Raw genomic sequence first — 14,556 nt, 5'->3', positions numbered from 1 at the left:
GCACGCCTGTTTTATAGCTATTTAATAACTGTATATCTGCAGTATGAGATCATGCTGCCTCTCTGATTGCTAGTCTCCAAGATTTTAGGGTGAAATGTGGTAATATTTCTACTGTGAGGTAGCAAAGCCCCGTTCCTCTACCATGATGGCTGAATCCACTCAGTGACAAAGAGTGGAACAAAGTATGGCTAGTAATGGTTGAACGCTACCATTCCTAGGTTCTCAGTGCTGAAACCTTATATACTATAAATGTGAAATGTCAAATATTGAAGCTGTCAATGTAGGTCCACAATGTTGCTTCTGAAGCATGAACAGGCTTTCTGAGTGTTATGCCGCATACACACGATCAGAAATTTGGCCAGCAAAAGACCGATGAGAGCTTTTGGTTGGAAAATGCGACCGTGTGTATGCTCCATCGGACATTTGCTGGCGAAATTCCCGCCAGCAAAAGATTAAGAGCAGGTTCTCAATTTTTCGGTTGGAAAAAGTTCCTATCCGAAAATGCGATCATCTGTACAAATTCCGACGCGCAAACTTCCTACGCATGCTCGGAAACATTTCGACGCATGCTCGGAAGCATTGAACTTCATTTTCTCAGCTCGTCGTAGTGTTGTACGTCACCGCGTTGTTGATGGTCGAAAGTTCAGAGAACTTTTGTGTGACCATGTGTATGCAAGGTAAGTTTGAGCGGAATTCCGTCGGAAAAACCATCTGAGTTTTTTATGACGGTAAACCGCTCTTGTGTACGCGGCATTAGCTAAAGCTGGATACACACTATACAATTTTCTTTAGATTTTTTTTCCTTTAGATTCAAAAACCATATAAAATGAGGTCAAACCTAAACACTTTCAGGCAACCAATTACACTACATATTTGAAGGTAAATCTAAAGGAAATTGAACAACAAAAGTTGTATAGTGTGTATCCAGCTCTTTTTTTTTTAAATGCTGAAATTAATAATTGATATCCTCATAATAATACCCAGAAGTGTAACTTCCCTCCATTGACACACCCTCGCCCAAACATTTCAAGCCACATCTTCCAATAGTCAATTTGCAACCACTTTTGCCTCTTCTGAATGCTATATAACCCTTAAATAACTATAACTGTAATAGTTTGATTGCTGTCAGCCACAACATTCTCTATTGAATTGGAATATTACATCCAGTGTCCCATCCTTATCTCTAGTGATTACAGTTTTTTGAGAAGAAGAGAACATAAAACACATCACTGAGCAAGGAAGATGTAATTAGTCGGCAAGAATAATGTTTTTTTGTCTACCATTAAAAACATATGGCTGAACAATTCTTAGCAACCTATTTTCACAGAATAGATACCTTTAGAGTATGAAGCAGGATATTGCCTGACTGGTAATACTCACAAGACATATTCACGGAAACTTCTCTCCCACTCTGCCTGGTTAAAGAAGTCATAGAAATGACAGGTGAAGGTGAGAAGTACAAATCCAAAGGCTAAGAATCCAAAAATTCCTGTATCAGAACAAAGTACAAATTTATTTCAACAAAAAACATGCAAACAAACAGTCATATATTTAGTTTTATAGTCTAAAACTACACATATACAGTATATAGGCAGATTTGGTCACTTAGCATGGCAATACATTATACAATTTTCTTGTACAACTTTCCTTTAAATTTACCATAACCATATAATATGAGGTAAAACCTAAACACTTTTAATTTTAAACAGTCAGGGAGGCCCTTGTATTACATAGTTTAAGGTAAATCTAAAGAAAATTGAACAAGAAAACTGTATAATGTATGACCAGCTTAACCAATGTGCCTAATATCCTATTTCATGCTAAGCAAATACTTGTATGCTAAAGTGATCTCTTCCAAATGTGTTTCATTCACACAAGTGCAACATGTCATGCAACTTTGGACATCAAAGTTGCACGACAAGTCTCCCCCATGTTTTCCAATATTAACCATTCATATATCCACGACTTAAAGTTGCAGCAACTTCAAAGTAGTTCATGCACTACTTTGGTTCTACTTTTATGCAACTTGAGGGACATAGACTTCAATGTTAACCCTCAGAAGTTGCATGGAAGTCAAACCTGAATGTTATACATTGTAACTTGTGTGCAAAAGTTGTCCATTATCACTGTTCAAAGCCAAAGTCGTATCCAAGTTGCACCCATCAAAAGTTGTGTCTAAGTTGCACCAAAGTTGCACTCCAAAGTCGGCGCAACTTTGGAGTCGTACAAGTGTGAATGGAGCCTAATTGAGATCACACTGAATTAGGTTTGTGTAGCTGGCTGATTATCAGATACACAACCAATATTGGCCAGTCATTTCAGATGATTGAAGTGTGTCTGGCCGAAAATAAAAATAAACTGAAGTAGATTTCTGAACCATATGAAAATTTCCCCATCCTTTATTCCTTTAAAAGCACTGCATGTAAAGAAAAATATATGTGGATCTGCCATAAATCTATCCCACTGAAATCAAATCCAAGCAGTATTATCAGCCCTGGAAAGTTGTTCCTTCTGAACTACAGAATTCCTTCAAACAAATGCAAGAGATTTCCAAGTTCAAACTTACCAACCAGCCACCGACCAACCAAATTGACCTGTCTAACAATATGCGTTAAGAACAGGGGTTTAGTCTGCACACATTTGCAAATACATGCGTAAACTACAGGCCCTGTCAAGGCAGCCTGTTTTCTGTAGTCCCTAACCCTGACCTCTGGGTCTCCACAATAGGAGCATACATTTTTATGGATAAGTGAGGATATATGACCTGGAAGGAGCCCGCCCCTCCTTTAAGGTAGAGGGGCACACTGAACACTCAGCACATAGCACTATGGCAGCAAAGATGTCAGTGCCTTACCTGACCAATATAGTTAAAATACAAACAAGTGGCCAGTGCCCCCACCTATAACTGGTCTATTGGAGCAAGGAGCACTGGAAGGGTGACGCATGTCAAACAAATACAAGGAGATTTCCAAGCTGAAACTTACCAACCAACCAGTGACCAACCAAATCGACCTGTCTAACAATATGCGTTAAGACGGGGCATGTAGCTTACGCATGTATTTGCAAATTTGTGCAGACTAAGACCCCAAACACACTATACAACTTTTGTTGTCCGATTTCCTTAAGATTTACCAAAACCATGTAGTACAAGGGCTTGCCTGATTGCATACAAATTGAAACTCAAGGTTTGACCTCATATTATATGGTTTTGGTAAATCTAAAGGAAAAAATCTAAAGAAAATTGTATAGTGTGTATCCAGCTTAAACCTCTGTTCTTAATGCATATTGTTAGACAGGTCAATTGGGTTGGTCGCTGGTTGGTTGGTAAGTTTGAGCTTGGAAATCTCCTTGTATTTGTTTGACATACGATGCCCAGTGCTCCTTGCTGCAATAGACCAGTTATAGGTGGGGGCAGTGGCCACTTGTTTCTACAGAATTCCTTCCCCTCTTAATTTCCATAACATAGACGAAGCTGTTCTGTAGTCCAGCACAGGAGAAATGGACAGTGATGACAACACTGCTTGATATTTCAGTGTACCATAACAAGCGTTGTCATCTTAAACAGGAAGTGGATTAATGGCATGAGAAAAAGGCATTTTTCTGTACTTGCAGACAAAACATTGAGAAATGTGCACTGCAGAGATGTACAACATTTGTCTTTTTTATTATGTTCTGATAAAAAGGTGTGGTTGGGGGGAGGCATACAAATGTGTGGTTGAGCAGCATTTTACTGCCCCCAACTGCACATATGCAGCGGAAAAAAAAAACGTTCCCGCTGTCACATTTGGCGGGTATTTTCCCCTCTCCAAAAACATGACCCATTCACATGCATTGCGGCAAGCTGGTGTGGGGCTTAAGGGGTTAAAGCCAAGTGAGGAGGACATATAACACCTCCTCACCACCTGTCAAATGCCCTCTGAAGAGCGATTTAAATGCAGGGAGCAGAGCTTCACCTACTACAGGCTGCCTACATAAACTACAGGAGGGTCTGGATACAACACCCGTCACCCTGCACAAGGAGAGATTGCAGCAATGGCCAGTTTTTATTATAGGAAGCTCCAGCATAGAGGCAAAGATTCACACTGGAATTCTGCACAGATCTGGAACAAATGGACAAAGCACAACAAGATTCAAGAAGGAATACACATGGCTCCTGTATTTGGACAATATTTGCTTATCGTGGAGTTTAGCTTTAAATTACTCAGAGACTGAATAGGAATTGAGTTACCTAGCCGCAGCATGGTCTCATTAATTTTACTGGCTGCTTTCTCACTCAGGAGTCCAGGATGATTGCTTTTGATAGAAAATAATGTCATTACGCCTATAAGAAAAAATGTAAAAAGAGAAAAAAAAAATTAAAAAATATTACACAATTTGAAAAAAAAAAAGTGTTTAGGTAATTTGAATTTAGGATGTATAATAATAATAATAATAATAATAATAATAATAAATAATAATAACAACAACAAGAAAAGTGTAACAATCCTAAAAGATGAGGCGTAAATTCAGTTATATTACTCAGTCACCCAGGACCAATAGTACTTTTTCCATATTTTTATGCTGTAAGGACATAATTCGGATTTTCCTCTTTATACACAAGCACAAGTGCTAAGGGTCATGAAATACCAGTGATATGGCAAGACTAAATGTAGAACTCTGTGCAAAATCTGACAATTTTGTTTGGATTCATATGTCTGGCAACATTTGATCCCATAGGGGCTACACAGCCTAAATATGTTCTAGATAATCCAGCTACCAAGACTTTTCTGTACCAATCAGATTTAGCAGTTGTGACAATTCTTTAAGAACACTGTACTTTGCAAACAGGTAATTTTTCTCCTTCACTTATGTGCGCTGATGAGGCTGCACTGATGGGCACTGATAAGGGGGCATTGATAGACGGCACTGATAGGCAGCACTGATAGGTGACACTGATGAGGAGGCACTGATGGGCACTGATTGACAGCACTGGTGTACACTGATTGGCAGTACTGGTGGCATCTGTTGAGACTGCACTGATAATCAGGACACTGATAATCAGTGTAGATGTAAATTTTACACAAGCCGGTATCATCTCTCCTCTCCTCACACTGTCATCAGCGTGAGGATAGGAATGCAATTAGCTAATTAGCTCTTTATCTTGATCCTCGATCAGCTGTTTCCTGAGGACACAGTGATCACAGAGCACGCCGCCTGCGAGCTGCAGCGGGCGCAATCATGGGAGGATGTCATATGCCGCCCTCCCAGAACTGGTCGGCCATGCTGTGGCCCTCATTCGGCTATAGAGCGGTTGGCAATGGGTTGAATGTGGTGGCTGCACTAAATTGAATTTTTCAGGCTAAGGACATTTTTAGCAAGTTGAGAAAATACATGTTGATCTTGGTACAAATACAAAGCCTTTGTTACTTCCTGCAAGCTGAGCTGGAGGCAAAAAACTATTTTATCTTTCCCCTACTCCCAATGTAATGAAGACGGAGAAAGAAAGACAAGTTGAAATCCAGCTTGGGTGACAACCTTGGCTCTCTCAATAGATACAATGGAGAGGTACTCACCCAGGGACAGGAAGTGTGGTATTCACTCAATTAGCAAGAGAAAATAAAAGTAAGCTGCAATTTATTATATTTTTGTTTTTGGACTTGGATATGCTTACAATAGCTGGTCTAGCTGCCTGACTATGCAGCTTGGCAAGAATGTCTGAAGCAAATAATAAATCAACAAAATGGCTATTATATGATTTTAAGTCTGTGACAGCTTTACTTTTTTTGTCCAATCATTGACCATGACACCAAATCCTACATTTAATAATCTCACCTCTGATTAAAAAATAACCTCCAACAATTAGTACAATTCCAATTGGAGCCAAGACAAAGCCGGCTCTGTAGCGGTAGTTCTTGTATCCCACAAAGCAGATCCCACTCACAGAGTCTCCATCAACCTGTTGGAACATATCAAGCAACACATTAATCTTCCAATCAGAGTACTTTTGTGAATGGAGGGTTATTCTGTCATGCTACTATAGCTTGTGTTTTTTATTTCTATAATAAATATGATAAATATGATCATAAAAAATATAATGATTTGTTGTAGGGGTTAACTCCTTACTGTCTAATAAAGACTAGTTGTAAAGTATGTTGTAATACTACTCATGCACATGACAAAAATATATATACGTTTTATTATTTAAATAGTTGCAATGTATAAAGTATATCAGTACATGCATTTCCACTAAGGGGGTATTGCTTCTGGGTCCTGGTTAATACCTATGTCTTTTTTTGGTGGTTTTTGCAGAAACGCACTACACACATACAGTTCCAAAATCCTTTTCCAAAATCCAGTAATACACTGTCTCTCCCTGCTCTGCACAGCCTCAGATGCCCTGTAATCAGTGAGTTCCTAGAGGCAGATCTGCTGAGATCCTCACAATTTACTGCTGCAGAGGGGAGGGGGTGGAACAGAAATTTCACAGACTGAGAATTTTAGGAAGAGAGAAAGGAAAAGAAGGGAAGGTGACAGGACAAACTCTGCTGCCAGGGAGACACAAAAGAGTTAAACTTACAAGTATAGTGTCTTATTTTATCTGTCTGATACTCTCTCCTTTCTCCCTTAGCAGCAGAACCCTGTAAACTTCACCACTGTAAAGCTTCTGTTAGCCCTTTCTTCTAGCTGAGCCAAGACATACAATCAAGGCTGAAATTGCACATTTTTTTTTACAGAATGTGACAAATAGTTTTTGAAACCAAGGAGAGGGGGGAGAGTTTCCCACTGCTCTGGGCTCCTACAAAAAAGCAGCTTTTGGCAAGAAGAAACAGGAGCAATGCTTGAGGCAATTTACAGCACACACTAATTTTGGTAGCATGTGGAATGTACTTTCTTTTATTAAAAGTCATTAAGTGTCATCTAGCTGTTATGGGTAAAGTTCCACTCCAACTTCAAACTGTAGGTTTTTAGCAACTTATATAAATCAAATTAGAGGGAATTAATATAACATGTTCTAAGCATCTTTGTTATATTTGTAATCCTCCCCTCGATCCCTGAAGAAAACTCCTATCTTCAGCAGTAAGATGTTAGTTAAGTAATACTAAAGCTTCATTTTTTTTTTTTTCAAAATAACAAACATGTCATACTTACCTGCTCTGTTTTGCACACAGCAGCCCAGATACTCCATTTTTAGGGTCCCTTGCTGGTGCTCCTGGCTACTGCCCCTCGAGTAGTACCCCCAGAGAAAGCTGCTCGCCCTGGGAGCACCGCTGCATGCTGGTTCCCGAGTTGCTGCTTTATGCGTCCAGAAGACACATAGAGCCGCGGCTCCCTGCTCTCCTCATCGGCTCACTGGCTGTGATTGACAAACAGTAGGGAACTTCTCACATGCTATTTAAAAACCATAATTTTTTAAATGTAAGTTGCTGAAAAATGTGGTTTTATCCTCCATTCACACTTGTGCTTCTGTATTTTCATTTCTTTAGCAAGATTTTGTAGCATATTGATGCTCATTTTTGGTTAATTAGGTGCCATCTTTCTTGCATCTGGTTCCTGTGTTGTGTTACGTACTTGTGCTATCTGAGCAGTCATCTTCACTATGCACTATTCATATAGAAAGAGGTGGAGAGAAGTCTGGATCCCATTCTGTATAAACCTTGTGGGCAATGTCCTCTAGGCTCTCCTGTGCTTGCAGCAATCCTTGTAATTGTTGCTGGGAGCAATATTCCTGACCTTACCAGCAAAATTAGTTATTCAGTATGAAGCATGGCGTGGCCTACTTTCTCCATCTTCCTATGCAGACTCTTTATTAGAGTAGATGTTACTAGGAGGTTATGCATAAAAACGGACAAAAAAATGCATTAAAACGCATGTAAATTTGACGTCCTATTGAAATCTATGGGACTAAAAGCACACTCTGACACACCATAAGACATGTCTGCACCTTTTCCCCAAGTTGCGTTGAAGTACATTGCATAGGTGCAAAAGGGCCCCATAGGCAAAAATGTGATTCCCATTGTAGCATATTGTTGCACAACAATTCGCACAGGGGACGAACGGGGACAAGAATAATACACTTTTTTTTTTTTTTTTCATTCTGTCCAGAAGAGTACCACTTTTTTCCTGATGATCTGAAGGTAAACTTTTATGTGTTCTGTAATACTAATGTCACAGAATGTTACAGTGCGATTTAAGATACCTACTACTTCAAAGCTTAATTGAACAAGCTGAACTTAGAAGCTGATTGGCTACCATGCACAGCTGCCCCACAGTTTTCACTCCCCAGTTTTAGTAAATCAACACAATAGTGTGAACGTCTACTAAGTCATGTTACCTGAGCCACTGCAAGGATGGCCACCGTGAGGACAAATGGAATAGACCAGGTGACCAGGTGGAAGTACGAAGTCTTGCCAGAGAGGGGTTGGTGAGTGGTACCCAGGGCTTTAAAGGAGGTATGCCAAGCATATGTCAGCATAACAAACCAGATCACTCCTGACATCATGGAGTAGTAAACAATGATAAATATAATAACACATGAGAGAGTTTCATTTGATCTGAAAAAGATAAAAGAACAGAAAAATATGAACATTTACTGCCATATTTATTAATTACAGGTGCTGCTTATATAACATTGTCAATTTACACAGTGCTTTACACATATATATTGTACATTCACATTAGTCCCTGCACCCAAGGAGCTTACAATCTAAGGTCTCCAAGTCACATCATTACACATACTAGGGCCAATTTAACTACCAATATGTCTTTGGAATGTGGGAGGAAACCCACACAGACCATGCAGACTTGAGGCAGGTAGTGCAAACTGACATGCCTAGTGCTGCTAAGCGGGAGTACTAACTACTTAGCCACTGTGCTGCCCCAGATGACGTTCAAATTGACAATGAAAATTTGTTTTAAAACCATTTCACCAGTTGTAATGATCAGAGAGGAGTTCACCCTTATGGGCATCAGAAAAGGTATTTACTGGCTTTCTCTACAGATAAGGGGACTTTAAAAAAAACTTGCGGGATGCTTTAATAATGTGTATTTTATTGCATTGCACATAGTTAGGGCTTGAAACTAACAGGCAGATATGAGTGTTTCTTCAATAGAAAAAGGAATAATTTGTATCTGCTTATGAATAGATTGTTGTGCCTATTACTGCTCTAGGGAAGACCTTGACCTTTGACCCTACCCTGGCCAAACATTGCAAGTGATGCTTGAGCCGAGAGAGCTGCTTGTAAACATTTGGCTATGTATGGTAACTGTAATGTTGTCTGAATTACCCTATGCACAAGCAGTAGCTCTTACTGGAATGGGACTCAAAATATACAGGAAAATGTAAGGCCATCCAATAATGGAATTTTTGTTACGTTAACAATGTGCTACAGTTCTGGATTGAGGCCAAGGCCCCCAGATCCAATTCAAATAATTTGATGTAATAAAAGCTTGTTTACACCTATGGCAGTTCATAGCTGATCCTATGGCATAGCTGAGCACTATTCTGTCAGTGGGCTGTTGTAGCATATAAGGAGAACATTTTTAAAAATTAACTGGACTTACGTGGGCTCTCCAAGTCTCATGGTACCATCTCCCCGGCAAACAATTTCGTTACGGGCACCATCCATAAACTGAGCAAGCCACCCGATGCTTCCCATGAAAAAGCAGGCATTGACATAAAAAAGAATCACAGCAGGGTAGCGGTTAGAGTTTTTCCAATCTGAGAGAAATGTGGCCTGGAAAAAAATGGAAGATAGAAATACATAGTCACAAACAGGAACTGTAACCATAACAGGTCAATGGGAGTTAGGACACCTGCAGACTGAGGATCAGGACAGGAGGTATTTCCTGATGTGCTGGTCTAAATGTTTCTCGTTGTTCAATTTACTGATAATTAATTACTATAACTTCAAGTGCAGAATACACTACCCACGGCTAAACTGCACTTACTCCACTCGTGATATCTCCTGTTTAATGCAATTTGCCAATGGAAGTGTGTACTACACCAGGGGCACAATGGTCAGTAATTATCTCTAAGCTAACCAAAGTACATCAAGTATATATATATATATATATATATATATATATATATATATATATATATATACTGTGTAATTTTATATAATGAGCGAGCATCTCACAGCAATAGACATTGTTTGTCTAGGGCAACTTTCTCAATCAGGATGCCGTGGAACCCTAGGGAACCCTAGGGAACCTCCAGAGATTGTCAGGTGTTCCTTGGATTGTGGCTGACTGACCACCCATTTGCAGGGGCCTGCAGAGTTCCAGAGCCAATACTAATTGACAAAGCAATCATCATAACACTATCTCTGATCTATTTGTCTGTCTGTAAGGGTGGCACTTTATACACTGTAAGGGTTGCATTCTTCCCAGTGATCACCAATGTAAGGGCTTTTTCTTCTCTGACCCCCCAATGCACTGATTTTTTAGGCGTTCCTCTGGGGTAAAAAGATTGAGATGGTCTAAAGCAACATTAGAGCATATTAGGAAAATTATGATGTTTGAATGCACAATCTGTTCATAGAAACACAATTTGGAAGGAGAATACTTCAAGTCAGATATTTTACTTGTGTAATGGACAATGTAATGGACAATGGATCCCATCTATTCATAGAACAAATTTAGTGCTTGTTGATCCTTCATATGACCGCGGTTCATTTAATAAGCAAAGATAAATTGAGCTGTAGAAAACAGCTTCACTTATTCATAAAGTAGCTGAGTTATTCTTTAAATTGTAAATATCTGTAGACTAACTTACCAGTGTGAAAAATGTACAAAATATGGTGACTGAACTGAATATGGCAATGTAGACATGCATTTCTCGGTGCTCTTTCTTGGTAAATAGCGGATTTTCACACTGAATGCCACAGCCTTCCACATCCTCGTACCAGCTCTTAGGATTATCTGTGCGGACCAAGGGAGCCTCACATTGGCCGGAGCTGTTAAACTTGATGTTTTGCACCTCATTCTGTAAAAAGTACAACAATTCATTACCTGAGAAAACCCCTAGGGCCTTAAGTAGAGGACAGAGAGAACAAAAGGGCAGAAGGGTAATTAATTCACTTGTGTTTAAAGGTCACCCTGAGCTACTGAGCTCGTCACATCTCACAGGGGGCGTGGCTGTGAGATGTGACGAGCAACGCTGAGAGCCGCATCAGAGGAAGGTTGATCTGTTTTTCACGGCGTGCTACAGAGGAGGGGAGAGCGGCTGTGAGTCAAAGCACTAGCACACCTCAGGTCCGCCGTGACCATTTGTTGTGTTTGATTCATCCACTGGTTTTAGAGTTGCTGTGAGCTACACTGCATTTACTGCTTTTATAAATCTTTTGAAATGTGAGTGATTTTCTTATAGATTGTAGTGGTTTTAAATAAACTTGCCGTGCTGGTTTACGCTATGTGAGCTCTTTAATTATTTTTCATGTGGATTGATTCAAACACTGTGGAAATTCTACATATCGGATTACCCTGAAGTGTGGTAAATAAGCGTTTTTTTCCGTGCATGAGAGTGCTGGCAAAATAAATCAGTGAGTGAGGTTCCTTTGGGAGTGAATTCACGTTTCATGGTGGTGAGGTGAAGGATACGTGGAGTTATACACCATTGAGATTACCACATTCATTGGAGATTTAGTGTGCCACAAACAAATCACGACTGATTGTCATATGTTTTTTATGGTCTTTATACATTTTTGCAGTTATGGACTTTTTTTATGCCACATTATTTGGTGATTACATGTTATTTAATTAATATGTCATATGATTGGCACAGTATAATGCACTCATTACACATGGCAGATTAAGTTATGCATGGTCATATTTGGGGTGTATAAGCACTTGTTAATTATTCACTTATTTATTTGTGCACTTGTGTTTTAGCTTATATAGGTTTTTGCTGATATTGTAGTGCACATTATTGCTATCACTGGGGGTATGAGCGCCTCTTATTTGTTCTTTTATATCTAAGGGAAGGATCTTATGGGTGAATGGATATATGAGATCAAATAATATTCAGGTTTACTATCATTTAAAGGGGCAGCTCTTGTTTGATATATATTTTTATATTTATTTATGGAAATGTATTTCACTTTATTCCATTTTTTCACCTTTAATTTTTCATAATATAGAGGAGACCATTCACCAGGTCATATTCCTCATCTCATCACGCTCTTATCCAGTGGCGCAGTGGGGGTGTTTTTGAATAAAGGGCGGATTATTATTCAGAAGACCCACATTTTCATTTAATTTGCGCAATGATCGTATTTCATTTTTGTAATGAGTGACCATTACTTTTTGCATGAAAAGGAGTGAGTTTTTTGGTAAGATTGTTTACTTTATTCAAACTTTGTGAATTGCCTTATATGTATGAGGCAATCAAATAAAAAAAAAAAAAAAGTACATAAATTCATTTCATGCAAAGTTGTGTTTATGTGAATATTTATGGGTAGGGGGCCCATATCTTTCATCGGATTCTTAAAAGGGTCAGTGACTCAAAAAAGGTGTTATAAAACAAAAAGAGCAACTGTTTTGTTAGGAAGGAAAATGAGTCCAGAGGCTGAGTTTCAGGTTGAGTTCACACCTATTGTATGCATAAAATAAAGAAAATGCATAAGACAGCAATGAATGCTCAGCCAGCATATTTCCATCCTAAAACATTACAGTACTACCACAATGAAACATAAAACAATTTGTGCAGACATGCTATCAAGACATGCCCTAAAGCCCCATATATACGGTCAGAATATCATACAAAAAATACCGCTTTCCAAGTGATCGTACGATAATCTGATCGTTAGTACACAGCTGTCGTCCCAAATTTTCCGAAGAGGCAAACATGAAAATCTTTCTCGTACGATTTCCGTTTATTCAATACAGTTTTCAATCCAAAATACAATACCAATACACTAAAATACATTACATCACTTCTGAATTTTTATTGTCATACGAGAATTTTCGTGGTTTAGTAAACTATTCGTTTTCAATATGGAAATTAGCATCCAAAATAAAACAAACATTCATCCGATAATCTCATTGTGTGTACCAGGCTTAACAGTTGCTCTGTGGGCTTAATTAGCTGTATTTACCTCCCCTCTGAAAGGTGGTTTGTGATGGATCACTTTTAAAATGCATTTGACAGATGGCTCAGAGACGATATGTAGCCTTCTCACTGTCTGTATTACCTATACATTACATTTATGGGTCACATTTAGTGGTGGTTCTGCCTGCCAAGTGGGATGTGAAGTATCATTTTTACCACTCCATGCCTCAACCACGGCAATGTGTACTAACATTGCCAACTTGCAGCTCGGCCATCCGTGTGGCTCAGCACCTCAGCCACCCGTAAACGAGAACTAAAAGTGCTGTTATAGCCAGTTCTTAGAAGAGTTCCCTTATGAAAAAAAATATACTAATAGCAAGGAGCACTCCTGTATTCTGGTAACAAAGATCATCATGTCTTTCACCTTGTAGCTGCATGTATACTGTAGTATATCACACACACCCATTCTGAATCATCTGAACAGACTAAATATTTTACAGCGACAAGTTTAAAAAATCCTATTTTTGACAATCACTCCACAAACAAATTATATTTTAAAAATTTAAATGGCTTAAAAAAAAATTGAATACAATTTTACAAGAGATTTTTCTCAACATCTTGAAAAATATTTCCGAACGTAATTATGACTGGTAACTTACCTGACAGCCATCTGGGAATCGATCTGTGGTGCACTTTAGAAAGTCTGGCCAGCCCCTCTCACGCTCTACAATGGCGCAGGGCCCACGCGTAGCCTGACAGAGACTTTGACTTGGAAGTTCTACTTTGCCCCCTTCACACTTTGGCATGTACACAGCACATAGGAGCGGTTGTATGGACTCCCAGCAGCGCGGAGCATTCCGTAAACCTAACACGGGAAAAAACATTAGTCGTTTGTGAAACTGGAAGAACACATTGATCCACAGATGCTATACTTTACTATATATATATATATATATATATATATATATATATAGTTAGTTAGTTGGAACGGATGGTGATCTCTTAACAAAGTACATATGTCTCTATCCAGTGAAAAACAACATCTGAAACATGTGGTGAGATTTTAATTTTTATCAATTTTTTGTGCTATGTACATACAAGAGACAGAACCATTCTAATGCAGTACCATGACTTTGTGTTTAATATTGCCATTGAATATCAGGGCCAATGCTTTTCTGAGCCATGATTAAGGCCTGATGGCCAAAACGCGTTATTTTTTTTTGACTGCCAATGCTTTAGCCAACTTCCATGGCACCAGCCTTTCTCCCTTTTTTGCATGGATTGTACATGGAGGTTTGCAGAGCCTTCCCAGGCTGAGTGATGTGTTCTTGATACTCGCCAGTCATTACACAGTAGGTAGTAGCTCGGATGCACCTGTTCCAAAGCTTTTTTGGCCCTACTTTTCCTATGGATCAAAGGAGTGCAGTTCGTTCTGCACCCCTGTGACCCGTTTTCGGCCTACAGGCGGCTAAAGCTGTTGGCTGATGTCACTCAGCTGGTCCAGGCTAGGGAAAGATCCTTTACAG

At 39.2% G+C, this 14,556-nt stretch overlaps 1 protein-coding gene across 1 annotated transcript in view; it reads right to left on the bottom strand.

Moving 5' to 3' along the window:
* SMO (smoothened, frizzled class receptor) overlaps positions 1 to 14,556 on the bottom strand; it is a 62,543-nt gene that overhangs the window by 22,544 nt on the left and 25,443 nt on the right. Inside the window, exons 2-8 of the mRNA XM_073619341.1 lie at positions 13,690 to 13,895; positions 10,757 to 10,966; positions 9,541 to 9,713; positions 8,312 to 8,531; positions 5,812 to 5,935; positions 4,229 to 4,321; positions 1,381 to 1,489 (exon numbers count right to left, since the gene is read on the bottom strand). Coding sequence (XP_073475442.1) covers positions 1,381 to 1,489; positions 4,229 to 4,321; positions 5,812 to 5,935; positions 8,312 to 8,531; positions 9,541 to 9,713; positions 10,757 to 10,966; positions 13,690 to 13,895 — 1,135 coding nt within the window. The remainder of the gene's footprint in view (positions 1 to 1,380; positions 1,490 to 4,228; positions 4,322 to 5,811; positions 5,936 to 8,311; positions 8,532 to 9,540; positions 9,714 to 10,756; positions 10,967 to 13,689; positions 13,896 to 14,556) is intronic.

The sequence above is a fragment of the Aquarana catesbeiana genome, linkage group LG03 (genome assembly GCF_042186555.1).
Source record: "Aquarana catesbeiana isolate 2022-GZ linkage group LG03, ASM4218655v1, whole genome shotgun sequence".
Taxonomy (NCBI): Eukaryota; Metazoa; Chordata; class Amphibia; order Anura; family Ranidae; genus Aquarana; species Aquarana catesbeiana.
This window is presented reverse-complemented; position numbering and strand designations above follow the sequence as displayed.